Source organism: Mytilus trossulus, chromosome 12, assembly GCF_036588685.1.
Source record: "Mytilus trossulus isolate FHL-02 chromosome 12, PNRI_Mtr1.1.1.hap1, whole genome shotgun sequence".
NCBI classification, from domain to species: domain Eukaryota; kingdom Metazoa; phylum Mollusca; class Bivalvia; order Mytilida; family Mytilidae; genus Mytilus; species Mytilus trossulus.
The window spans coordinates 32,705,546-32,731,451 of NC_086384.1; the positions used below are offsets into that span (position 1 = coordinate 32,705,546).

At 31.4% G+C, this 25,906-nt stretch overlaps 1 protein-coding gene across 2 annotated transcripts; it reads right to left on the minus strand.

Annotated features, from left to right (window-relative positions):
• Positions 1 to 22,651, minus strand: LOC134693825 (mitotic spindle assembly checkpoint protein MAD2B-like). Of its 2 annotated transcripts, XM_063554734.1 has the most exons (8): positions 22,531 to 22,610; positions 21,679 to 21,741; positions 19,716 to 19,834; positions 15,246 to 15,415; positions 13,243 to 13,337; positions 4,178 to 4,251; positions 2,467 to 2,559; positions 1 to 345 (listed from the first exon to the last, which is right to left on the minus strand). In XM_063554734.1, exons 1-8 carry the CDS (start codon positions 22,562 to 22,564, stop codon positions 310 to 312), a joined length of 684 nt encoding a protein of 227 aa, XP_063410804.1. In that variant the 5' UTR covers positions 22,565 to 22,610; the 3' UTR covers positions 1 to 309. The 2 variants fall into 2 exon arrangements, with proteins under 2 accessions (XP_063410804.1, XP_063410805.1); XM_063554735.1 differs by lacking the exon at positions 21,679 to 21,741 and having other exon boundaries at positions 3 to 345; positions 22,531 to 22,651.
• Positions 22,652 to 25,906: the final 3,255 nt, after the last annotated feature.

The window sequence follows — 25,906 nt, forward strand, 5'->3', positions numbered from 1 at the left end:
TGATAATGAAGTCTTTTATTATGAATTTGTCATCCACTCTCAAATAGACAATTTGTTTCATAATAGAATGTCTCTTACATTGCCATGATCTTCATAATAATGTACAGTGGAACCGTATTGGCAAGTTTCAGATCTTTCTACATATGAATGCTAGGAGAAAACTGTTTATCACTGCAATTTTGCCCATTTATCATCAAAACCAGAAAAACAGTTTTTCTACATAGTATTGTAGCTATACAGTATGAATCTGGTTTTCACATACAAAGCGATTGGGTTGTACTTTTGACACCCTTCTGTATGACTTCTGCATTATTTTATTGAACTTTCTTCTGCATATAACTGCATCTGAAAATAAAAATTGAAAGATCTTATTTATATTATTTTTCATTACTGTAAATGCAGAAATTATTGTGTGCATTAATTATTGCAATTTTGTCATTTTGGACCACAATGCCATATAATTGTTTGCAATATTGAAAAAAAACTGTTTAATTCTTATAGAAAATTCAAAATGTGAGTTTAAATTATTGCATTTATAACTCTGTCGCATTTTTCCCAATAATAAAAACATTTGCAATAATTTCTGAATTTACAGTAGCTCTAATTTGTACCTGCAAAGTAAACCATCTAAAATTATATACACATCTAATAATATAAAACAATGAAGAGCTGTGCCATGAGCACATGATACACCACTTGCTTTTTTAAAGAATAAAGTTCTGTAACTCATCATTGTCATATCAGAAATTTATAAAACTAAAAATTAAAAAAGATAATTTTAACAGATATAAAAATTTCACATTTTTGTTCAGAGAGCAGCAGAAGCACAACTCTGGGTGGGGAATTTTTTTGATGCTGGTGGTCTTTAGCTGTTTCCATTTCTTTTTGGTCAGGTTGTTGTCTCTTTGACTCATTCCCCATTTCCATTCTGAATTAAATTCACCAATGTTTCATTAAAACTTTTTCAAAGCATTTTTGAGTTAATGTCCTAAAAAAAATGGAAAATCACTCATTTTTGTTGAATAATACCCCCAGCTACTTTTGCATAGGTACATTTCAGTACCAAAAATCTGTATTTCTGGAAAAATATGAACCCCTTTGAGAAAATAGAAAAAAAATCACCCAAACTGTTTTACCCCCAGCCCCCTTTGGAGCAATTAGCTCAAATTCAAACCCAGCCTTCCATTTGTAGTAGATTTAGTGTCTTTAGAGAGATCCATACACTTTAACACAAGTTATTGTTTGGAAACTAGAAAAATGCTGTTTTGGAACCTTTTTTGTCCCTAATACTTGCAAGTTTTGGGCAATTGCCCCAAAACACACTCCTAGCCTTCCCTTTTTTGATATGGAACATTGTTGTATGTCAGAGTGATCCATACACTTACACACAAGTTATTGTCTGGAAACTACAAAAATGCTTGTTTTTTGGTCTCTTATTTATAAACCGTTGGTACCATAACCCCCAAAATCAATTCCAACCTTCTTTTTGTGACATTGAACCTTCTTATAAAATTTCATAGAGAGACTAAGTGATCCACCAAAGTCATTGTTTGGAAACCAAATATATCTTTGGACGACGATGACACAGACAACGTCATCATACCATCATATAAATAACAAAAATGTATGCGGTTGTATAAAAATTGATGTGTTTGTTACATTTTTGCTTTATGCTTAACTATATCAGTTTAGCAAAAAAAGTCTGGCTTAAAGCTACAACCATTTGATTTTCAGGAACATCTTTGACTGTCAATGTTTTGGTTGGTATATGATGGAAATAGACATCTTGTCTATCATGCAAATAAGTTTAAAGTTAAAACAGATTTTGATATATATATCTCATGATCTTCTATTACTTCACTTTTGTTCTATATTGCAAGATACTAGAAAAAGACCAAATTAAGAAAATCAAGAATCATTTTTAATTTATATGTCTCATACAGTTTTTCCAAAATTGCTAGGTTCATCAAAGAATGTGTCAACAGTATTTTTAAATCATCACTAGGGAAGTTATTGCTTATGAGAGATAACCTGTATTACATATTGTAGATGTGTTATAGTTATCTTTATGAGTTTACTCTCCTGATCCTAGATGATCAGACCAGTGACCACTGTCGGGTCAAAAACTGAATCGTACTCCGATTGGCCAATATTTTTAACATGTTTATATAGTTAGAAATGTAATCCACTAGAAAAAAAACTGTTCCTTAATTGTTGGGGCTGATTGATAAAATTAAAAGAGACGTTATAAACTAGATTTGGTATTTTTTTAGCATATTTAACATATATGATTTTTTCTTGCCAATCTGAATCTTTAACATGACAGATGATGTTTTTCACTTATAAGTTCCAGGCTATCTGACAGCCCTTAATGTCATATCCTGATAAGTTCTAACACCAAAAATATGTCAGTTTCCCTGGATTCTGCATTAAAATTATTTAAGGCTTATCCACATATTTCTATACCTGTAAGTAATCTGAATTTACAGCTTTTAATGGAATCATTTTTGCATCTTCCAAAGTTGTCTCTCTTTCATCTGCCAGAATCCATGGGAAATCCTGGAATTCAAAATGTGTTTATAAATGTAAAGGCACTGACAAAATCATATTTAGTATATTGTTAACTAAAGAAAAAGAGAAAAACATTAAGCTGTATTGAAATACTCAAAATGATCTTCTTAAATCTAGTTCCTAGGATACTGTGTTGCTTGCATTCCAATACATGTATCAATTAGCCATTTGACAACAAATCTATATCTACCATGATAAGTATTTATTTTCTAGGATTGATATGCAAGTCTTATATTTCTTGTTAAAAGATGTGGTTTATTTATTGACAGACATTTTTCATTCATTTGTCAGAATTTGGCAGCCATTCTTTTGCTAAAGTCATGATTATATGGAAGGTTATTTCTATTAACAGATATAATATATTAATGAAATAAATGATTAAAAACCATATCTAATGTTGGTCAACTTCAAAGAATCTTAAAGTAAACATTTAAATGAAGAATATCTGTCAAAACATTATAATCTCAAAAAAACGTCTGTCAAATCTGAGTCACAATAAAAATAATTGTCTGTGTGTGCTTTCATGACAATTTTTGTGAGTCTACTGGTGTTAGTTTCTTAAAAATAAGTTAAAGATGATATGCATACATTAATAGCTGATTGAAACTGTTAGAAATAATATTTTTCATAACATTTTTCAATCACAATTAGTTGCTATCAATTAAAATATTTTGACAAATGATTGAATCATATAAATATTGCTGTTCAAATGTTGTGGAGGTCAATGCAACAAAAAATTTATGATACTAGGGACGAAAGACATTGAAAGGCAAAGTTGAATATTGCTATTAACTTCAGTCATAAATCCTGACAGAAAAGATAATTGCAAAATTATTAACAGAAATGAATATAATGCTATCTACAACATGTGTTTCAAATTATGCTTATTTGGTCTTTGTGGTTGTTTATTTCTATAACATGAATCAGCAGGAAAAGTTATTTAAAAATAATTAACTTTTTACATGTTTTTCTGAAAGATTGCTTACATTAAAATTGTTGACAAAAATATTGTTGACAGAAATATTGTTTCTAAAATAATCGATTTAAAAAATATATTTATGATTATCCAGTTGATAAAAAGCACAATAATTGATTTGTTGATATGTGAAGAAAAATACTTAAAAAGTATATAGACGTAAATCCAATAGGTTACAGTTGTAGGCTTCAAATATATGGTAGTAAATGTACATCAAATTTGTGACATTGCAGCGCAATTTTATCTAATAAATGGTAAATAATAACTCATATCCTTTTTAAATTTGTTTTTCACTGTTATACCTTTTATAAACAAATCTCCAAACATGCCAGAGAGGTAATTCACTTATTTCAGCCTATTTAGATATTTGACAGACACTTTTAAATGGAAGATGTCAGTTACTAATCAAGAGGTATTCCCCTTATCATTAAATAGTTTGTCCTATTGAAAAATTGAATAGGTATATTTTTTTTGCTAATGGTGAAGAAATTAGCCACTTAATATACACATATATCATTATCAATTAATAAATTTGGCTTTGTTAAATATTGGTACATAATGAACATGTCTAGCGTGTTTCTTTAATAATTATGACAACCATTGTTTATTTGAGTTCTATTTACTTATTACCTTAAGATGTTGTTTTTGTTCAATGGCTAAAGCAGCTGACTCTCTGGTATATACTTGTACAGTCCATGTACAGTCTAAAAATGAAATGAAATGTAACCAACTTAATTTGTGCAAACATTTTTAAAACACCATCTTATGGTTGGTTTCCTACTGATAAAAATACTGTGTATCTTTTTTATTTTCCCTTTCTGTTGAGGATCAATACAAGATATCTCAAGTGTTATTCTTTAGTGCTTCAAACAGTTTTATTTCCCTTTCTGTTGAGAATCAATACAAGATATCTCAAGTGTTATCCTTTAGTGCTTCAAACAGTTTTATTTTCCCTTTCTGTTGAGGATCAGTACAAGATATCTCAAGTGTTATCCTTTAGTGCTTCAAACAGTTTTATTTCCCTTTCTGTTGAGGATCAGTACAAGATATCTCAAGTGTTATCCTTTAGTGCTTCAAACAGTTTTATTTCCCTTTCTGTTGAGGATCAATACAAGATATCTCAAGTTTTATCCTTTAGTGCTTCAAACAGTTTTATTTCCCTTTCTGTTGAGGATCAATACAAGATATCTCAAGTGTTATCCTTTAATGCTCCAAACAGTTTTATTTCCCTTTCTGTTGAGGATCAATACAAGATATCTCAAGTGTTATCCTTAAGTGCTTTAAACAGTTTTATCTGTCTCTCTGTTGAGGATCAATACAAGATATCTCAAGTGTTATCCTTTATTGCTTCAAACAGTTTTATTTTCCCTTTCTGTTGAGAATCAATACAAGATATCTCAAGTGTTATCCTTTAGTGCTTCAAACAGTTTTATTTTCCCTTTCTGTTGAGGATCAAAACAAGATATCTCAAGTGTTATCCTTTAGTGTTTCAAACAGTTTTATTTTCCCTTTCTGTTGAGGATCAATACAATATATCTCAAGTGTTATCCTTTAATGCTCCAAACAATTTTATTTTCCCTTTCTGTTGAGGATCAATACAATATATCTCAAGTGTTATCCTTTAATGCTCCAAACAGTTTTATTTTCCATTTCTGTTGAGGATCAATACAAGATATCTCAAGTGTTATCCTTTAGTGCTTCAAACAGTTTTATTTTCCCTTTCTGTTGAGGATCAATACAAGATATCTCAAGTGTTATCCTTTGGTGCTTCAAACAGTTTTATTTTCTTTTACTGTTGAGGATCAATACAATATATCTCAAGTGTTATCCTTTAATGCTCCTAACAATTTTATTTTCCCTTTCTGTTGAGGATCAATACAAGATATCTCAAGTGTTATCCTTTAGTGCTTCAAACAGTTTTATTTCCCCTTTCTGTTGAGAATCAAAACAAGATATCTCAAGTGTTATCCTTTAGTGCTTCATACAGTTTTATTTCCCTTTCTGTTGAGAATCAAAACAAGATATCTCAAGTGTTATCCTTTAGTGCTTCAAACAGTTTTATTTCCCTTTCTGTTGAGGATCAGTACAAGATATCTCAAGTGTTATCCTTAAGTGCTTCAAACAGTTTTATCTGTCTCTCTGTTTAGGATCAATACAAGATATCTCAAGTGTTATCCTTTAGTGCTTCAAACAGTTTTATTTTCCCTGTCTGTTGAGGATCAAAACAAGATATCTCAAGTGTTATCCTTTAGTGCTTCAAACAGTTTTATTTCCCTTTCTGTTGAGAATCAATACAAGATATCTCAAGTGTTATCCTTTAGTGCTTCAAACAGTCTTATTTTCCCTTTCTGTCGAGGATCAAAACAAGATATCTCAAGTGTTATCCTTTAGTGCTTCAAACAGTTTTATTTCCCTTTCTGTTGAGAATCAATACAAGATATCTCAAGTGTTATAATTTAGTGCTTCAAACAGTTTTATTTTCCCTTTCTGTTAAGGATCAAAACAAGATATCTCAAGTGTTATCCTTTAGTGCTTCAAACAGTTTTATTTTCCCTTTCTGTTGAGGATCAATACAAGATATCTCAAGTTTTATCCTTTAGTGCTTCAAACAGTTTTGTTTTCCCTTTCTGTTGAGGATCAATACAAGATATCTCAAGTGTTATCCTTTAGTGCTCCAAACAATTTTGTTTTCCCTTTCTGTTGAGGATCAATACAAGATATCTCAAGTGTTATCCTTTAGTGCTTCCAACAGTTTTATTTTCCCTTTCTGTTGAGGATCAATACAATATATCTCAAGTGTTATCCTTTAATGCTCCAAACAGTTTTATTTCCTTTTCTGTTGAGGATCAGTACAAGATATCTCAAGTGTTATCCTTTAGTGCTTCAAACAGTTTTATGTTCCCTTTCTGTTGAGAATCAATACAAGATATCTCAAGTGTTATCCTTTAGTGCTTCAAACAGTTTTATTTCCCTTTCTGTTGAGGATCAATACAAGATATCTCAAGTTTTATCCTTTAGTGCTTCAAATAGTTTTATTTGTCTCTCTGTTGAGGATCAATACAAGATATCTGAAGTGTTATCCTTTAGTGCTTCAAACAGTTTTATTTCCCTTTCTGTTGAGGATCAATACAAGATATCTCAAGTGTTATCCTTTAGTGCTTCCAACAGTTTTATTTTCCCTTTCTGTTGAGGATCAATACAATATATCTCAAGTGTTATCCTTTAATGCTCCAAACAGTTTTATTTCCTTTTCTGTTGAGGATCAGTACAAGATATCTCAAGTGTTATCCTTTAGTGCTTCAAACAGTTTTATGTTCCCTTTCTGTTGAGAATCAATACAAGATATCTCAAGTGTTATCCTTTAGTGCTTCAAACAGTTTTATTTCCCTTTCTGTTGAGGATCAATACAAGATATCTCAAGTTTTATCCTTTAGTGCTTCAAAAAGTTTTATTTGTCTCTCTGTTGAGGATCAATACAAGATATCTGAAGTGTTATCCTTAAGTGCTTCAAACAGTTTTATCTGTCTCTCTGTTGAGGATCAATAAAAGATATCTCAAGTGTTATCCTTAAGTGCTTTAAACAGTTTTATGTTCCCTTTCTGTTAAGAATCAATACAAGATATCTCAAGTGTTATCCTTTAGTGCTTCAAACAGTTTTATGTTCCCTTTCTGTTGAGAATCAATACAAGATATCTCAAGTGTTATCCTTTAGTGCTTCAAACAGTTTTATTTCCCTTTCTGTTGAGGATCAATACAAGATATCTCAAGTTTTATCCTTTAGTGCTTCAAATAGTTGTATTTGTCTCTCTGTTGAGGCTCAATACAAGCTATCTCAAGTGTTATCCTTTAGTGCTTCAAACAGTTTTATTTTCCCTTTCTGTTGAGAATCAATACAAGATATCTCAAGTGTTATCCTTTAGTGCTTCAAACAGTTTTATGTTCCCTTTCTGTTGAGAATCAATACAAGATATCTCAAGTGTTATCCTTTAGTGCTTCAAACAGTTTTATTTCCCTTTCTGTTGAGGATCAATACAAGATATCTCAAGTTTTATCCTTTAGTGCTTCAAATAGTTGTATTTGTCTCTCTGTTGAGGATCAATACAAGCTATCTCAAGTGTTATCCTTTAGTGCTTCAAACAGTTTTATTTTCCCTTTCTGTTGAGAATCAATACAAGATATCTCAAGTGTTATCCTTTAGTGCTTCAAACAGTTTTATTTTCCCTTTCTGTTGAGAATCAATACAAGATATCTCAAGTGTTATCCTTTAGTGCTTCAAACAGTTTTATTTTCCATTTCTGTTGAGGATCAATACAAGATATCTCAAGTGTTATCCTTAAGTGCTTCAAACCGTTTTATTTTTCCTTTCTGTTGAGGATCAATACAAGATATCTCAAGTGTTATCATTTAGTGCTTCAAACAGTTTTATTTTCCCTTTCTGTTGAGGATCAATACAAGATATCTCAAGTGTTATCCTTTAGTGCTTCAAACAGTTTGATTTGTGTCTCTGTTGAGGATCAATACAAGATATCTCAAGTGTTATCCTTTAGTGCTTCAAACAGTTTTATTTCCCTTTCTGTTGAGGATCAATACAAGATATCTCAAGTTTTATCCTTTTATGCTCCAAAAAAAAATATTTTCCCTTTCTGTTGAGGATCAATACAAGATATCTCAAGTGTTATCCTTTAGTGCTTCAAACAGTTTTATTTTCCCTTTCTGTTGAGGATCAAAACAAGATATCTCAAGTGTTATCCTTTAGTGCTTCAAACAGTTTTATTTCCCTTTCTGTTGAGAATCAATACAAGATATCTCAAGTGTTATAATTTAGTGCTTCAAACAGTTTTATTTTCCCTTTCTGTTAAGGATCAAAACAAGATATCTCAAGTGTTATCCTTTAGTGCTTCAAACAGTTTTATTTTCCCTTTCTGTTGAGGATCAATACAAGATATCTCAAGTGTTATCCTTTAGTGCTTCAAACAGTTTTATTTTCCCTTTCTGTTGAGGATCAATACAAGATATCTCAAGTGTTATCCTTTAGTGCTTCAAACAGTTTTATTTTCCCTTTCTGTTGAGGATCAAAACAAGATATCTCAAGTATTATCCTTTAGTGCTTCAAACAGTTTTATTTTCCCTTTCTGTTGAGGATCAAAACAAGATATCTCAAGTGTTATCCTTTAGTGCTTCAAACAGTTTTATTTTCCCTTTCTGTTGAGAATCAATACAAGATATCTCAAATGTTATCCTTTAGTGCTTCAAACAGTTTTATTTCCCTTTCTGTTGAGGATCAATACAAGATATCTCAAGTGTTATCCTTTAGTGCTTCAAACAGTTTTATTTTCCCTTTCTGTTGAGGATCAATATAAGATATCTCAAGTGTTATCCTTTAGTGCTTCAAACAGTTTTATTTTCCCTTTCTGTTGAGGATCAAAACAAGATATCTCAAGTGTTATCCTTTAGTGCTTCAAACAGTTTTATTTCCCTTTCTGTTGAGGATCAGTACAAGATATCTCAAGTGTTATCCTTTAGTGCTTCAAACAGTTTTATTTCCCTTTCTGTTGAGGATCAGTACAATATATCTCAAGTGTTATCCTTTAGTGCTTCAAACAGTTTTATTTTCCCTTTCTGTTGAGGATCAATATAAGATATCTCAAGTGTTATCCTTAAGTGCTTCAAACAGTTTTATTTCCCTTTCTGTTGAGGATAAGTACAAGATATCTCAAGTGTCATCCTTTAGTGCTTCAAACAGTTTTATTTCCCTTTCTGTTGAGAATCAATACAAGATATCTCAAGTGTTATCCTTTAGTGCTTCAAACAGTTTTATTTCCCTTTCTAATGAGGATCAATACAAGATATCTCAAGTGTTATCCTTTAGTGCTTCAAACAGTTTTATTTTCCCTTTCTGTTGAGGATCAATACAAGATATCTCAAGTGTTATCCTTTAGTGCTTCAAACAGTTTTATTTTCCCTTTCTGTTGAGGATCAAAACAAGATATCTCAAGTGTTATCCTTTAGTGCTTCAAACAGTATTATTTTCCCTTTCTGTTGAGGATCAAAACAAGATATCTCAAGTGTTATCCTTAAGTGCTTCAAACAGTTTTATTTTCCCTTTCTGTTGAGAATCAATACAAGATATCTCAAGTGTTATCCTTTAGTGCTTCAAACGGTTTTATTACCCTTTCTGTTGAGGATCAATACAAGATATCTCAAGTGTTATCCTTTAGTGCTTCAAACAGTTTTATTTCCCTTTCTGTTGAGGATCAGTACAAGATATCTCAAGTGTTATCCTTTAGTGCTTCAAACAGTTTTATTTCCCTTTCTGTTGAGGATCAGTACAAGATATCTCAAGTGTTATCCTTTAGTGCTTCAAACAGTTTTATTTCCCTTTCTAATGAGGATCAATACAAGATATCTCAAGTGTTATCCTTTAGTGCTTCAAACAGTTTTATCTGTCTCTCTGTTGAGGATCAAAACAAGATATCTCAAGTGTTATCCTTTAGTGCTTCAAACAGTTTTATTTTCCCTTTCTGTTGAGGATCAAAACAAGATATCTCAAGTGTTATCCTTTAGTGCTTCAAACAGTTTTATCTGTCTCTCTGTTGAGGATCAATACAAGATATCTGAAGTGTTATCCTTTAGTGCTTCAAACAGTTTTATTTCCCTTTCTGTTGAGGATCAATACAAGATATCTCAAGTGTTATCCTTTAGTGCTTCAAACAGTTTTATTTCCCTTTCTGTTGAGGATCAGTACAAGATATCTCAAGTTTTATCCTTAAGTGCTTCAAACAGTTTTATCTGTCTCTCTGTTGAGGATCAATACAAGATATCTCAAGTGTTATCCTTTAGTGCTTCAAACAGTTTTATTTTCCCTTTCTGTTGAGGATCAAAACAAGATATCTCAAGTGTTATCCTTTAGTGCTTCAAACAGTTTTATTTCCCTTTCTGTTGAGGATCAATACAAGATATCTCAAGTGTTATCCTTTAGTGCTTCAAACAGTTTTATTTTCCCTTTCTGTTGAGGATCAAAACAAGATATCTCAAGTGTTATCCTTTAGTGCTTCAAACAGTTTTATTTCCCTTTCTGTTGAGGATCAGTACAAGATATCTCAAGTGTTATCCTTTAGTGCTTCAAACAGTTTTATTTCCCTTTCTGTTGAGGATCAGTACAAGATATCTCAAGTGTTATCCTTTAGTGCTTCAAACAGTTTTATTTTCCCTTTCTGTTGAGGATCAATATAAGATATCTCAAGTGTTATCCTTTAGTGCTTCAAACAGTTTTATTTTCCCTTTCTGTTGAGGATCAATAAAAGATATCTCAAGTGTTATCCTTTAGTGCTTCAAACAGTTTTATTTCCCTTTCTGTTGAGGATCAATACAAGATATCTCAAGTGTTATCCTTAAGTGCTTCAAACAGTTTTATCTGTCTCTCTGTTGAGGATCAAAACAAGATATCTCAAGTGTTATCCTTTAGTGCTTCAAACAGTTTTATTTTCCCTTTCTGTTGAGGATCAAAACAAGATATCTCAAGTGTTATCCTTTAGTGCTTCAAACAGTTTTATTTTCCCTTTCTGTTGAGGATCAATACAAGATATCTCAAGTGTTATCCTTTAGTGCTTCAAACAGTTTTATTTTCCCTTTCTGTTGAGGATCAATACAATATATCTCAAGTGTTATACTTTAATGCTCCAAACAATTTTATTTTCCCTTTCTGTTGAGGATCAATACAATATATCTCAAGTGTTATCCTTTAATGCTCCAAACAGTTTTATTTCCCTTTCTGTTGAGGATCAATACAAGATATCTCAAGTGTTATCCTTTAGTGCTTCAAACAGTTTTATTTCCCTTTCTGTTGAGAATCAAATAAGATATCTAAAGTGTTATCCTTTAGTGCTTCAAACAGTTTTATTTCCCTTTCTGTTGAGAATCAATACAAGATATCTCAAGTGTTATCCTTAAGTGCTTCAAACAGTTTTATTTCCCTTTCTGTTGAGGATCAATACAAGATATCTCAAGTGTTATCCTTAAGTGCTTCAAACAGTTTTATTTCCCTTTCTGTTGAGAATCAAATAAGATATCTCAAGTGTTATCCTTAAGTGCTTCAAACAGTTTTATTTCCCTTTCTGTTGAGAATCAATACAAGATATCTCAAGTGTTATCCTTTAGTGCTTCAAACAGTTTTATTTCCCTTTCTGTTGAGAATCAATACAAGATATCTCAAGTTTTATCCTTTAGTGCTTCAAACAGTTTTATTTTCCCTTTCTGTTGAGGATCAAAACAAGATATCTCAAGTGTTATCCTTTAGTGCTTCAAACAGTTTTATTTCCCTTTCTGTTGAGAATCAAATAAGATATCTAAAGTGTTATCCTTTAGTGCTTCAAACAGTTTTATTTCCCTTTCTGTTGAGAATCAATACAAGATATCTCAAGTGTTATCCTTAAGTGCTTCAAACAGTTTTATTTCCCTTTCTGTTGAGGATCAATACAAGATATCTCAAGTGTTATCCTTAAGTGCTTCAAACAGTTTTATTTTCCTTTCTGTTGAGAATCAAATAAGATATCTCAAGTGTTATCCTTAAGTGCTTCAAACAGTTTTATTTCCCTTTCTGTTGAGAATCAATACAAGATATCTCAAGTGTTATCCTTTAGTGCTTCAAATAGTTTTATTTGTCTCTCTGTTGAGGATCAATACAAGATATCTCAAGTGTTATCCTTAAGTGCTTCAAACAATTTTATTTGTCTATAATAACAAGTTTGGCCAAATCAGCCAAATTTGTTTTCATTTAAATTCAAACAACTAAGGCACAGGCTTCAACCAATGTCACACAAACATTGTAAAATATGTCTTTTAATATCATGTGAAAAATGTTGGTGCTTCACTGTAGAAGAATATTTAGCAGTAAATTTCAAAGCCCATGATAAGCCCTCTATCTTGTCTTATTTGTATGAAAGTTATAATATCAAAGGTCTTGGAACAGTGCCCACCAATCATTAGAATTGTTTATGAAAAAAATAATAGAACTCCCCAAAAAATTACATTTTCTAATGATTGGTATAATAGTTTAAAGATAGTTTTCATTGATCTCATTTTACTTTATTGAATAAAGTAAAATGAGATCAATGAAAACTATTTTTAGGAACCAGTAAAATTTTATCACATTTTAGGTACCAAAAGATTCTCTTTAAGCTTAACACCTAAAAACTTAAAGGCCCTCCTCATAGCTACAAACACAACCTATGAGTATTATAAAAATGCAACTGATTATTTGGGATTTCTAAAATATATATACATATAGATTCTACCACTGCATCAAGTGTGATACAAAATTTATCCACTCCAGACAGTTAAATTTTCAAATTCAAACGTGAGGATTGCCGAGTGTTTTAAATATAAAATTTAACTCTAGAGAGTGGATAAATATTGTATCACACGAGATTTGGTGGAAGAATCTGTTTCTCTAATGATTTTTAAACAATATGCAGGCAAACGTATTCCTTCTTTTCGAATGATCTGCAAAAAGATGTGTTTTTTCTATGTGATGCCTTTTTTATGCCGTCACAATAGGAATTTCAGAATAAAGCAAGAAAATTCTTTTTTTTTTGAAGTACTGAGATCAAACGAACCACACTTTGATTAAATTTTTTTATACAATGGGTGCAGAAGGGGATAAATTGACAAAGAATTAGAAAAACATATATATATACCTTCAGGTAAAGGTTTTAATAGAGACTCTGTAATGCTGAGTTTTAACAGGAATCCTCTCAGTGACTCTTCTAGACGATACAAATATTTATCATTGCTATAATATAAAAGTAGTATCAAGGTAAAAATAATTGTTTGCATAATTTATACATAAAAAGAATAAAAAATTAAACAATGTTTTACTGCAACTTTCACATATATTTAATTTTTCAAGATCTATGACAACAAGGTCAATGAAGGCATGTACACCCTACAGTTATTTCATACACGAAATTAAAGTTGCTAGTGATTGAAAAACATAGACATAATTAATATTTGACATATAAGTGTACATTAAAAGTATTCATGTACAATATATATGATTGCTAAGACTGCAATTTACAAACATTAACTTTAATATAAACCATAGGAATAGGAAAAATAAAGTTTCATTTCTTCCTAGTTGGGAGTTAAAAAATGAGGCTTACTTAAACATGTTTAACCCAATCACATTCTACATGTGCCTGTCCCAAGTTAAGAGCTTTTACAGTGACTTGACTGTTAGTGTTGCTATCTGACTATTGCAACTCTTACAAAATTCTGACCAAATTGCAATTTGCTTTATAAAACCAAATTGTTCAACTTGTTAGAATTGTGAACAAACTGTTCAGTCAAATTGTGAAAGTGCAAGGTGTTAAAATAAAATCAACTTACAACCTTATAAGACTTTAACTCCACTTTGATGTTGATGTGACAAAATCAGTCCAACAGTTTGTAAAGATATATTATAGTCATTACCATGCAAGAGGTGAAATGTAATTTTGAATTGCTATAAAAATGTCCAAATTAGTTACAATTTCATATAATTTTTTCTTTCTTCTATATTCATAAGAATCAGGCATCATTTGAATTAAAACATCATATATTCAGTAAAATATATGTGAAATAACAATACTTTATTGATAAGTTTCCATGGGGAGATAACCTAAAACATTATTCTTTTGAATAAAGACTTTTTGAAAAAAAAATGATTATCTCCCCTATGGAAACTTCCTACAAGCATATTGTAATTTCACACATATTTACTGAATATGATATATTTTAATTCACATAATGTCTAATTCTTGTGAATATAAAAGACATTTTGAAAGAAAATCTATATGAAAGCTTAGTTTGCACATTTTTATAGCAATTCAAAATTACATTTTCAATATTTATTGAACAGAAAAAAATCAAACTTCCTATTTTCTATACATCTCGTAGCTAGTGCCCCCTTTAAAGTCTTATAGGATTGTAAGTATGTTTTTATTTTACCACCTTGCACTTTCACAACTTGACTGTGATTTTGTACAGCAGTTTGATCCAAATTATGACCAGTTGAACAGTTTGGTTTTATAAAACAAATTGCAATTTGGTCAAATTTTTTAATAAGTTGCAATAGTTGGATAGCAAAACTAACAGTCAAGTCACAGTAATTGGGTGGTTATTTCTCTTTTTTTCTCTCTCTTTAATTGTTTTGTACAATTTGTTCTTGGGTTATACAGGTTAAGGAAGGGTTTGCATCATCAAACTCTGCCAAAGGGTTTGCATCATCAACTCTGCCACTTTCTGTATGTATGTGCCAGACCCAATCAAAATCTTTTAGTACAGTGGTTGTCGTTGGTTTATGTCTATCATCTTTGTTTTTATGAAAACTATTTTGTTCATGTTGTTATAAATTAGGCTGTTAGTTTCTCAATTTAATTGCATCATATTTTTCATGTTGGGGTCATTTATAGCCAAATATCATTGTTTTTTCTCATTGTTGAAGGCTATACAGTTGCTTATATACACTTCATTTGAATTTTGTTGTATATTGGTTTCATTTGAACATCTCCTTATCTTTATATTCAAGTTAAATTCCTTTAAATAGATTTATATATTTATTGCATATTGTTTTTTATAAAAGACAATCTGCATATTCAACCTATGTCTTCCAAGTTGAATTATTTTTATAATTAAGATTACCTGTTCACATCATATTTACCCTATATTTTGTGTTGGATTGGCTACTTCAAATACAAATCTTTCTGCAGGCTTGTGGTCAGGGGTAACAACTACAATTGTCACCTTGAAAACAGCATTTTCTTTAAGTAACAGACGAATGCTATCAACTGTATTGGTAACATATGACAAAACATCTGGATGGACACAGATCTGTAAACAAATTATATATATCTTGTAGATACAGCATGCATGAGTCATATAAATTATATATCTTGTAGATACAGCATGCATGAGTCATATAAATTATATATCTTGTAGATACAGCATACATAAGTCATATAAATTATATACCATGTAGAGACAGCATACTTGAGTCATATAAATCATATACCATGTAGATACAGCATACATGAGTCGTACAAATTATATATATCTTGTATATACAGCATACATTAGTCATATAAATTATATATCTTGTAGTTATAGCATACATGAGTTGTACAAATTATATATATCTTGTAGATACAGCATACATGAGTTGTACAAATTATATATATCTTGTAGATACAGCATACATGAGTCATATAAATTATATACAGGTATCTTGTAGATACAGCATGCATGAGTTGTACAAATCATATATATCTTGTAGATACAGCACGCATGGGTTGTACAAAATATATATATCTTTTAGATACAGCATACATGAGTTGTACAAATTATATATCTTGTAGATACAGAATACATTAGTTATACAAATTATATATATCTTGTAGATACAGCATACATGAGTCATAAAAATTATATATCTTGTAGATACAGCATACATGGGTTGTACAAATTATATATCTTGTATTTACAGCATACATGGGTTGTACAAATTATATATATCTTGTAGTTACAGCATACATGAGTTGTACATATTACACGAGTCTAAATTGAAAACTACATTCAAACCTATGATTGCGTTGGATAAAAATTGCAATTTTTATACCTGTGCATGTCAAACAAATTTCATTGTAGAAGGGTCTAAAAACAGCACAAACAACATTTTCCAAAAGACCAAAAAAGTGAAAAAGTATATTTAAACAAAACGCATTTGACTAACAGGTCGAACAACTGATGTTCTTTAACCCTGCTGACTGCCATTGGCGATTGCCAAATAAAATTGATCACAAGATGTAACAAAATGGATCTTTATATAAATTTAATGCTAAACAGAAAATATATATATATATACAACTCGTCTAAACATCAACCCAACAAGGTTAGATCTGTAAATTTTTTGGTTCTTCCCTCGCCGAGATTCTAACCCATGCTACTTTGATATCGTGACACCAAATTGCCTGCACTTCAGACGTCCGGCTAGACCACACGACCACATGGGCTCTACAAAAATAAAGCTTTCAGTGGTCGTGTGTTACCTTTCCACGTCAGTTTTAATCTAGCGGCGTACTACAGTACATGATATATAAGGCATGGAGATGTTATTGTTACAGATCAGCTCAATTATCTATAGTAAAGGATTCTACAAATTAATGCAAGATACAGTCACAGAAAATAATTATATTCATAAGTACGTCTGAGTCAGTGACAACTCTACAACAGATGTATCCATCAGATTGTCATCAATGATGGTGATACATGGCTGTTTACATAATGTATATACAACTCGTCTAAACATCAACCCAATAATGTTAGATCTGTAAATTTGCTTTTGCAAATTTTTGGTTCTTCCCTCTCTGGGATTCGAACCCATGCTACTGTGATATCGTGACACCAAATCGCCTGCACTGCAGCCGTCCCCCTAGAACACACGACCACCTGGGCTCTACAAAAATAAAGCTTTCAGTGGTCCTGTGTTACCTTTCCACCAAAAAATTGAATAATAATGAATCCATAGTATTTACTTATAAATGATTAGATAATACACAAACCACACCTATGCGTGTTTAATAACCTTCATGTATATGCATTTATTCAACATTAGTTTAAATGTTGTGTGTGTAGATGTATTCTTATATAACTATTAGACTTTGATGGAGAGTTGTCTCATTATGTGTGCAATACTTTAGAATTTCTCTTATAAATATCTTTGAGATATAAAGCAAATGTCATGCAATTAAGAAATAATTCATGGGGGGCTTGAATTTAAACTGCTTTTACCACGGGTTGGCCCTTTATGCTATATATTTTACCACAAAAGATACTACTGAGGGGTAAAATATCTGCATAAAGGGCACACCAGTGGTAAACAAAGTATAAATTCAAGCCCCCACTAACTATATCTAGGACAAATACAGTAATTTTTTGGATGGAAGTGCTCTAGATGAAGGCAAATATTTGCAGATCCTGTAAATAAACGAACTATTATATAGACATAAAACTGAATTACCCGGTAGTGACATGCTTAAACTATTTACAGTATTGTATTTAGATTGTTCTAGATGAATCAAATGGCAATTTTACTAATACATTGTATATGTAAAAAACAAAAATGGCTTTTATCACATGTTAACATTGTTTGTTCACATTTCCTTGTTGTAATGATTCTTGGTTTCACAATCATACGAATTCCTGTAAAATGCTTATATTCTTTATTCATTGTTCAATGAGGTTGAGTAGCTCATTCATACACAAATTTTATTATTTAGGACACTCTTTTTTATAGCTTACCATACAAAATGGATTTTCCTAATAGTTGAAGGCAGAACAGTGACCTATAGTTCTTCACATTTACATGTTTGTCTTTTGGCCTATGATGAATTGTATTCTAATTTTGTATCAAAGGAGTAAGTTTGGTAAGGGCCATATTTGGCCCCAATTATCAAGTTTATAGTAACAAGACAATACATGTTTTAAATTGCCGTAAACACATGAGAGAAAGTTGAACAGAACTGTTTTTGTCAAAGTTTTAATCTAACACGTTGATTTTTACATCCCAAAAAGGTCAAAATAAGGGATTTTGGTAAAATTTGACAAAATCAGCCGGATTTCAACCATTTGAAGGACCAGGAAACATAGAGCGCAGGCGTCGACAAGCTTAATATTCAAATGAGACATGAGAAATGTCTTTACAAACATTATTTTAAAAGATCTTTGTTGTCGACGTATGCGCTCTATGTTTCCTGTCCAATAATATATGGGAATTTATCCATTTTCATTGATTTTTTTTTTAAAAATCAATATGAGTACAACTTGTGACGTCATAATGAAATGCAGAAACGTAAAATTTTCAACAAAATGGCCTATATCCCATCTAGTCAATGTATAAGCTATAATTTATCGTGGTATTGGTCAATAAATCCGAATTTGAAATTAAACGTTAAAAAGGGGGGTCATTTTAGGACCTTATTGAACATACTCCTTTATTATAATTCTTTACTTACATGTGTGAAGTATTGTAGTTGCCATAAACAGCTGCGCCATGAGCGCATGATACGCCCATCGTCTTATGTGGAAGTTTTATGCAATATCATAAATATTTTCTGAGAAATTTTTAACCCTTACTATGTATTGTTTTTGAGATAAGGCAGGACATGAATACCCTCCTCTCGGTTTTTTTTTTTTTACCAAAAACCTAAATATCACTAAAATAAAATTTTGTGAATCAAAACCAAAAAGTATAAAGATCTAAGATAAATCAAACAAGAGTTTTTAAAGATTGAAGCAATAATCATAAATTGTTTTTAAAATATGGCACGACATGTAAAAAAAAAGCTACCCCTTTTTTACAAAATACTCAATAACTCAAAAAAAAAGTTTTGAATCATCACCAAAATGTATACAGATCTTTAGATTAATATAACAAAGAAGTTTATTAAGTTTTAAGCATTATTCAAAAATTGTTTTTGAGATATGGCGCGAAATGTTAAAGCCCCCTCCCCCTTTTTTACAAAATACTCAATGACTCAAAAATAAAATTTTGAATCATCACCAAAAAGTATGCAGATCTTAAGATTAGTATAACGAAAAAGTGTGAAAAGTTTTAAGCAAAAAACAAAAATCGTTTTTGAGATAGGGCGTGACATGTAAAAAAACCTCCCCCTTTTTTACAAAATACTCAAAAACTCATAAAGGAAATTTTGAATCATCACCAAAAAGTATACAGATCTTAAGATTATAACTAAGAAGTGTTTAAAGTTTTAGGCAATAATAAAAAATCGTTATTGATATACAATGCGACATGTGACAAAAACCCACCCCTGTTTTAGTTACAAAGTGCCTTAACTCAAAAAGTTTTTATCTTATTTTTACCAATGAGTTTACAGATTATTTGGTCATCATAAGAAACAACTATAATAAGTTTCATGAAATTTGGATAAGTCGTTCTCAAGTTTCGGTGCTACATGTTTACACTGGATAGACAGACAGACAGACAGATGGATAGACAGACGGATGGTACGACAGACAGACGGACGGTACGACAGACAGACGGACACCAGACATTTGTATAACATAATACGTCCGATCAAAATTTTGACGGATGCATAAAAAGTATGTTGCTTACTTTGACAGGAACATTGAATTTCTTTTTCTTTTCAAACACTCCAGCAGGGTAAAGATCTCTTGTATAAAGTATACAGTGTATTGCCACCTCCAAAAACTCACAAAATATGTCAGCTCCAACTGGAATGGAAATTATACATCAGATGTTGAAGGCTGTACATTGACCTATAATGGTTTACTTTTATAAATTTTTATTTGGATGGAGAGTTGTCTCATAGGCAACTCATACCACATCTTCCTATACATATGATACTATACATCTAATGAGTAAAATTTAACTTGAATTGAAAGAAAAATGTCCACCAATTCAAAAAGGAGGTGTACTAAAATATGATTTTTTTGTCAATCATTTATGAAACTGAAATAGTGAAATGATAATTACTTTTAGAAGCCAGTTTGGTTTAATTTTGTCAAAAAAGACTAAGAAACATTGATGATTAAATAATTGGACCTCATTGAATCTGTATTCATCTGACCTTCAATTTAACTTCTAAATAACCAGAGATGGATTAAGCTTATATTAGCTATCTAGTTATTAAATGAAAAAGAATGTCAACATTGAAAGTAAAACAAATGTAAATCATTTGGTTGACTGATTCGATCCATAAATAATCATTCTTATACATGAACTATTGCACAAGGTGAGGTTCAATTTATATTCCTATATATGATTTTGTTTATATCATGTTATGAGACTGTCGTCAGCACTTAATTGGCCTTTAGTCGTATAGACTAAAATACACACCTAACTCTGATATAAATTATCTAGTATATGCATTCTAAACTGTTTATTTCAGACTTTTTTTATCTGAATATGTGTTTTAGTATGTTATAAATTAAATATGAGAAACTGAATCAAGTAGGTGAACCTGATTTTGACAGCTATAATGCCCATTTTATAGAATACAAATTAAATGCATAAAACATATCATACCCCAATGTCGACTAGCAACAGGAAATTTTTTCACCAGCCCCATAGTAGATATCAAAGGACCAGAGTAATAACTCCAAATCAGACTGAATTGAACTTTGAACTCTGTTGACAACTAAGGACTTTATATGATATTTTTATACATGTAGTCTTATTTACCACATGTGTTGACTCTTAGCGTCTGCTAGTTTCATCTAATATCAATAAAAAAATACTCATAGTAATTTAAAAGCCTGAGAACACATAATTTAAAAAAACACCCCCGAACTGCCTTGAATTTAGTTCTGGTTTACTTTTTAATCAAATCCAAGACAAGCATGAGAAATTAAGAGTACCATTTAGTACGAACACAAAAAACGGAAAATAAATAAGGGGAAACATGAAGCAAGCATGTGAAACCAAACATGAGAAAGCGAATAATATAACGGCAAAACACAAAAACCCATGAAATAAAAAGGCTGAAAAAGTTTGCACAAAAATAACCCTCGTATAATTATGTTCCTGGTCATGCTGGTTGGGGATAAACACTAACAAAATAAATCTTTTTAGAATGAATACCTGATTGTTGTAAGATCAAATTGACATTTATTTCTCTCTGATAGCTCAATCCTCAATCTGAAGCTCATATTTGGTTCTACCAACCCAATATCTTCACGCATTTAAAGAGCTATATATTTAGGAGCTTAAACCCAGACCAAACTATACCTAACCCTAAGGGTGCAATCAACAGTTTTTTTCTATGACATCATGTTTTGAGGGACCATGCATATGTGACCCTTACTGGTGGACTGATTAATAAAGATACTTGTAAAAACTAGATATCACTGGAATCAGAATGTTCTCTTGTTTATAATGAATCAGAATAATGTGTACTTTTAATATATTATAAAAATTTCATCCAATGAACATGGGGGGGAAAAAGGTATAATTTTTAACATAAAAAACTTGAAATCAGGTCATGTGCACACCCATGAAGACATGATCCATGCACATGTTTCATAATCAAAACTGTATGAATTTTGTAGGTTTTTACCTGGCCTTTCAAAAAAATCTTGTTTCAGGGTACGGTTTCCTGCTCTGAAAAGAGCTACAGTGGCTGCAAATAAGTTTTCAATTTTCACTGCTAAAAAAACAGACTGTTAACAGTGTTGTCTCCCCTCGAAACATGTATATTTAATATAATTTTTAAAATTATTTCAATCCTTCAACCTGTTTTAATTGAAAGCTAATCAACTAATTTTTACAATCAAATACAAAAAACATGATACTTTTTCACCAAGTAAGTAAATAAACAGGGGTTTCCCTACATGGTAACAGTTATTTTCAGTCTGGGAATAACCCCTAGTTTTTAGAACGAAACTGTTTATAGCACCTTAACAGTAGTCAACCAAAGAATCATGGGCAATAAAAAATGACTGCATGATCTACAAAAACTGATGAGTAAATAACTTCTAGTACCATCAGTAGTTTATTCCTAGATATATTTACACTGTACGTGCTACAATACACCTTATCGATATTTGTCCGCCATTATTGGATATAACACTGGTTTCCGTAAAATTTTGACATCACAGAACAAAATATGTGACGCCACAATGGAAAAGTGATTGCAAAAGTTCAAGCGGTCAGGTCAGCCGGGATTTTAATTTCACGTGCAACGATTTTGCGGTTTTTATTGTATGTGTTTCGTGTTCATAGCCCCCTTAGAGTTGTCTCATTGGCAATCATACCATATCTTTTTTTTAAATTAAAATTTAAAAAAAATACTCAATAGGAGTTCGAAAATACAAGATACAAGGGACAAAGTAACATTATATTCTGCTGAAACTGGTCACTGTATGAGGGATGGGATAATGTAGGCTGTTTGTTTAAAAGAGATATATACTGTATGCATTTTGTGATTCTCCAATCTCTGTCATGATGATTATTTTAAATTATATTGGAAAAACTTCGTCTGCAAACTATGATGAAAGGGAGATAACAACTTCCGGTTTTAACAATACGATCAACTACCATGTCAATAATATACAAAGTTGTATACAGTAACGGCCTATATTTGTCGGATATACGCAAACAGATATGATTTGACTAACTATAGATTTTGATTGAAACCTCACTATACTAAAATATAGCATTCACACCATACATGATGTTTTCTATAGAGCTAAAGTATTATGTATTAGCATTAAAAGCAAATATTATAAGATATTTAACCAATTTGTCAAAAAAAATAGACAATTTTGAAATTAAAACATTCATCTGTGATCAATAAACACAGATTCATTTTTCTTGAATAATTCTATCACTATAGCTTTGAATTAATAAGGTTCAGATCAATAAAATTGAGAATGGAAATGGTGAATGTGTCAAAGCGACAACAACCCTATCATAGAGCAGACAACAGCCGAGGACCACCAATGGGTCTCTAATGTAGCGAGAATTCCCGCACCCGTATGTGTCCTTCAGCTGCCCCCTAAAAAAATATGTATACTAGTACAGTGATAATAGATGTCATACTAAACTCCGAATTATACACAAGAAACCAAAATTAAAAATAAAAAACATATTTCATAAAGAATCTGTTTGCCTTTTAGTTTAACTGAGATCCTAGCAATTAGAGAAGATCAAAGAAGTGTCACAAAATTTAGGTTGTGATTTAAAAACTAGAAGTAAGTTATTTTTCGAAAATGATAATCAGCCAAATGTCACCAAAATGTAACATACATATTAGGCACAACTGTGCACAATTCCAATAGCCTGCTACCTATACTTTTAGAGTTATGAAATTCAATCCAGTTACTTATAACTTGATTGGTAACCACCGTCTAATATCTCAACTTTTGGCTTTTGGTATCCATCATAACGGACAATAACGTTTTAAGATCTTTTGGGGCTGGAAACGCTGCCGCAAAGAGAACCTGCATCCGTGCACCGTCTTCTAAACAGGGTGTTGCTAAACGACGGAAACGGAAAGCGGAACGGAAACGGAAACAGAAAGAAATATCTATATGAACGGAATTTGAGGGGAGAATGGAAAGAAATAAGAGAATTATTAACGACTGAACTTACAAAATATCACAACAATAGGATAGGAGCTAGATATCAAAGAAAATAAAGTTTTGGAAATACATAGCAGCTAAAAAAAATACGATGATATAAAGAGTAAGAACAATCAGTCATTTAGTTTTATGCGCATCTAAAACAATAAGAACTCTCCAACATTGTAGACTGGAATAGTCTAGCGTATTAGATTTAAAACCTGACACCTTTTGTTAGCTATTATTCGTGTGTTTCTCTCTCCTATATGTTCTCCCATTTATTTGTATTGGAGTCCTATCATGTAATGTTGTCATTTAAATGTTATATTTAACATTACCATAAAAGCAGGAGGTTTGACATGCCACAAAACCAGGTTCAACCCATCATTAGTTTTTTTTATTATAGAAATGTCCTGTACTAAGTCAGGAAAATTGCCATTATAGTTCGTTTCTGTGCGTTTTATATTTTATATATGTTTCTGTTGTGTCGTAGTTCTCATCTTACTATTATTTGATGTTTGAATGAATGAATATTTTATTTGCGAAAGCATAAATAATATGCTATGGCAATACATAAACAAGTATATACAATGTTTATCCCTCAGTTTTAGCAGAGACATATAATACATTTATATGTCTCTGGTTTTAGTTTGTAACCTGAATTTGTTTTTGTTTCTCAATCGATTTATGAATTTCGAACAGCGGTATACTGCTGTTGCTTTTATTAATTCATGACAAAAATCACTATCTTCTTGAGTTTTGAACCCAAAACATAGAGGATATTTAAGGGCAATCATTAATTTAAAAAGTCTACTTTCTATATATCGGAAATTTTTACTTGCATCTTGCTGATCATTTTTATTTTGAAAGTTATTAGCTATCGCTTTTAGATTGCAAGATAATTGGCAAATGCACCAGATTGGTAAAATTATTAAGAGCAAAATTCCAATAACGAGTCGACTAACGATTTCCTTGATAACTCCTATAAAAAAATCATTTGATCGTATTGACTTGAATGGACATTAGGTAGAGCTCATTATTCTAAACAAGTTTTCACATCAGGTTTTCGCTAATTATAGCGATTATTGATAGACAGCACTCGCATTTAATCGGCTTATGTTTTAATTTTAGCTGTGTCGGCTATCTTGGCTCGCAAGCATGTTTAACTCCGCCACATTATTTATGTACGTTCCTGTCCCAAGTCAGGAGCCTGTAATTCAGTGGTTGTCGTTTGTTTATGTGTTATATTTTTGTTTTCGTTCATTTTTGTTGCATAAAAAAGGCCGTTTTTTTCTCGTTTGAATTGAAAATGACAAAATCTGTCACTATACAAAGCCTTTCTCACCTTTTTACAATACTCAAGGATTTGTAAAGTAAATCCTTTGCAGTACTCAAGTATGCTGTTTGGTATTTACATAGGAAAACCATTATATCTCCTAGAATGAATCAATGGAAATGAATTGATGTGCAAAAAGTGGCGAACAATTAGCAGCCTACAGGGATATATACGATTTGTACAGTGCCCTCACCAAGTTAGTTGTAGTCATGTCCTAAGGTTTTCAAAATCGAATTGTTTACGCTGCTTCAAAAATCATGCCGCTAAATTCAATTCGTCTCAATCTTGTATAGTCAGCTTTAAAAGGCCCCGTAGTGACAATGTATTAAAACAAACGAGAAAACTTATTTATGTAAAAAAAAATGAACGATAAACAAATATGTAACTTATAAACAAACGAAAACCACTAAATTACAGGCTCATGACTTATCAAGGCACATTCACACAGAATGTGGCGGGTTTAAACATGTTAGCAGGATCCCAACCCTCCCCTAACCCGGAGCAGGGGTATACCATTACAACAATAGAACGAACTTACTATAAAAATCCGTTGAAAAGGCGTAACTCCTCAGATGGACACAAATACAAGTGGACGTGGCCGGGTACTTCCCTATAACAAAAAGATCTTAGGTATACAGATCTGAGAGTACTCGCAGTTAACTGACAGCTATTTCACAGCCACTAACTACTAATAAAAGAATTCTGTATCTATTTTATCGTGCGTTCGTTTATGTTGTGATGTTATACTATTGTTTCAGAAAAAGGAAGAAGGTTTGGAACGATTAAGATGTTAAATCCCGCTGCAAATGCTTGCACCTGTCCTAAGTCAGGAATCTGATGTACTGTAGTTGTCGCTTTTTTTTATGTATACGTGTTTCTCTTTTCTC